This window comes from Macrobrachium rosenbergii, chromosome 41, assembly GCF_040412425.1.
Source record: "Macrobrachium rosenbergii isolate ZJJX-2024 chromosome 41, ASM4041242v1, whole genome shotgun sequence".
Taxonomy (NCBI): Eukaryota; Metazoa; Arthropoda; class Malacostraca; order Decapoda; family Palaemonidae; genus Macrobrachium; species Macrobrachium rosenbergii.
In genome coordinates, this window is record NC_089781.1 from 11129602 (window position 1) to 11132457 (window position 2856).

General features: G+C 35.0%; 1 protein-coding gene across 1 annotated transcript; it reads left to right on the forward strand.

Annotated features, from left to right (window-relative positions):
- LOC136826635 (uncharacterized) lies at positions 1 to 2205 on the forward strand. The gene is made up of 3 exons (XM_067083957.1): positions 1 to 174; positions 558 to 792; positions 1843 to 2205. The coding sequence occupies exons 1-3, from the start codon at positions 16 to 18 to the stop codon at positions 2004 to 2006; spliced, it is 558 nt and encodes a 185-aa protein (XP_066940058.1). The 5' UTR covers positions 1 to 15; the 3' UTR covers positions 2007 to 2205.
- The last annotated feature ends 651 nt before the right edge of the window (positions 2206 to 2856 follow it).

The window sequence follows — 2856 nt, forward strand, 5'->3', positions numbered from 1 at the left end:
AGTAGACATCAAGCTATGAAGAATAGTCGTGTCAAGTTGGCTAATTGGCAACCGCGTTCACTTCTTCCAGGCCAGTTGTATATAATGGTTGGAAGCAGCGCATTCTGCACAAGAGATCCTCCTTTATCTCAAGTAGAACTTCAACAAGATCGTTCTCAAACACCCAAGATGCAAGTAAGTGTTCTAAAACATCTGTACCAAGTCAGGTTATACATTCTCAAGTCCACTGCGAATTTTTTTTCACTGTACTTTATGTGGTGCTCAGCTCTCAAAATAAGTTTGCAACTGCCAGGGAAGTAAACTGCTTCTGATTGTCATTAAAATTTCAAGTGTGAGAAATGAAGAGGAAAATTTGAACACTCTAGTGTAATTATTAACCGGCACTCAAATCAAGACTTCCTTTCCATACCCCCAAACTCTCTCTCTCTCTCTCTCTCTCTCTCTCTCTCTCTCTCTCTCTCTCTCTCTCTCTCTCTCTCTCTCTCTCTGTTATTCATATTTGGTATCTGTTCTCCAGAAGTAGCCTTAACCAACCATTATTTTTTTTTTCTCTACAGCGCGTTGTATGTTTGTTGGTCCTAGCTGTAGCCCTCGTGGCAGCACAAGACAAGAAGAAGGACGGAAGCGCAAGATTCGGTCCAGGGGGTCTGGCCGTACCTGTCGGTGGTGGCATTTTACCAGGAGGTCCTATTGGTGGCTTACCCGCCTGCCCACCTGTGGCCCCACCAAGGCCCGTATGCAAGTTCTACGAACGCAACCACTGTGGACATTACGTTTGCTCCGTTGACCAGAGTGAGTAAATTGAGCAAATGTGGCTCAAGCTTTTGCTTGTTATTGTCAGAATTACGAAGAAACAAACGGGGAGCTAAAAAATGAATTGACAACGGCAATTAGAAAGGAACAGATAATCAAATTTTAGATCTGAAGACCCTTAGTGGGTTCTTTGTGATATAATAAAAGAAATCCCTGTTTTCATTTTAAATGTTATGAAAAGAAGTGAATTTTTACTATAATTTAATCAAACTAATTTAAGCAAACTAAGATACATACATACATACATATATATATATATATATATATATATATATATATATATATATATATATATATATATATATTCACCTTTCAACGTAAGACTAGATGGAGAAAGCAAAAAGGTTCAATTTAATTGCCAAGTCTTAAGCTACTTAATATAACTAACCATCAGTGAATTAATTTTTAAACGAGATCTGAACTAACATCATGATCTCAACCAAACTCAGCAACATCAGGACAGCTTTAGGACAACCGTTCAGTTTGACATTATTATTATTATTATTATTATTATTATTATTATTATTATTATTATTATTATTATTATTATTATTATTATTATTATTATTACAATGAAATTCATAATATCGAGATAAACTATTATGTAAAAAGATCCATAATTATTTAAAAGAATTGCATTAATATGCAAAAGATTATACAAAGACTTTCGACTCAGTGTTTACTTGTTCAGGTGTTCGAAAAAGTTTGTTTTATATTCTGCATGTTAATGCAATTCAGTCCTGTTGTTATTATTATTATTATAAAAAATCACTCGTAGTAGCATGAGTCTTGAAATGAAGAAACAAATCCACAGTTATTTATAGGGAGATTGAAAGGGGAAAATCCAGAAGATTCCAGAAAGCTCTCTGTAAAGATTTATTTTTAAATATACATCCCCATGAATAACTGTGGATTTGTTTCTCCGTTATTATTATTATTATTATTATTATTATTATTATTATTATTATTATTATTATTATTATTATTATTATTATGTCGCTTAACAAATCTCCTCTTTTCCTCTTTCAGAGCCATTCGAATGCCCTCTCGTCAGACCCGAATGCCCAGGACTGAGATTCGGCCCCACCTTGTGCTACACTGATGACGACTGCGCCGGGTTTGACAAGTGCTGCCCAGACGCCTGCTTGGATCACCTGACCTGCAAAGGACACTCCTCCGGTGTCCTCTACTAAGGAGGTGTCCTCTTGTCATTGACATTATTAGTATTATTATTGGCGGCCAGCGAAATTGCTTTTTGGCGCTCGAAATTTCTTTCATTTCATTTATTTTGTCATATATTTTGAATTCTCATTAGGCGTTATCCCGAATGTGGTCTGTCTCCGTTATTATCTATTCGTTATGTTTTAATAAAAACTTAAATTATTTACTGTATTTCTTAGTTTTATTAAGAATTCAGTCCTCTATTCTCAGCTGTTAAACCTCAAGATATATGCGTCTGAACGCTAATACATACTCATACACAAACAAACACATACATACATACATATTGTGTGTATACATATGCAAAGTGGTTATACAGTAGATGGAAGAAAAGTTTTAAACTGTATTAACGCTTAAAGTTATCCGACACAGAATACGCAGAAGTGTTAACCAGCAAAACTCATAAAGACCGTCAAAGTTTGCTTAACAGAATTCACCATATATCTAGAGAGATGAGACTTGAGAGAAATCATTGGAAAACAGCAGTAATGATGACTGAGTATACAGTACACAAGGAGGTGAGGTGAAATAACACCAGTTGAAGAAAGAATTAATGAGACTGAGTCTTCCAAACATTTAAGAACAACGGTTATCCGATGAAGGTTATCTCAAGTTGGAAAAATGAAAGACTGAAAAAGTCAATCAAACAATGGGGCAAGCCGAATAAAACATGGAAACAAAACTTTCTGGAATTACGTACAAAAATAATATTATATACAGTATTAGTCTATTAAGGTCTGCATCGCTATTATAAGAACATGAGGCATGGTATGACAGTGGAACTACATCTCGAAGATTTTGTTGATTTGAGAACAGAGCTAC

Coding starts and splice junctions, on each gene's coding strand:
- LOC136826635 (XM_067083957.1), top strand. CDS start 16: ATGAAGAATAGTCGTGTCAAGTTGGCTAATTGGCAACCGCGTTCACTT. Junction 175..557: donor CTCAAACACCCAAGATGCAA/GTAAGTGTTCTA, acceptor TTTTCTCTACAG/CGCGTTGTATGTTTGTTGGT. Junction 793..1,842: donor CGTTTGCTCCGTTGACCAGA/GTGAGTAAATTG, acceptor TTCCTCTTTCAG/AGCCATTCGAATGCCCTCTC.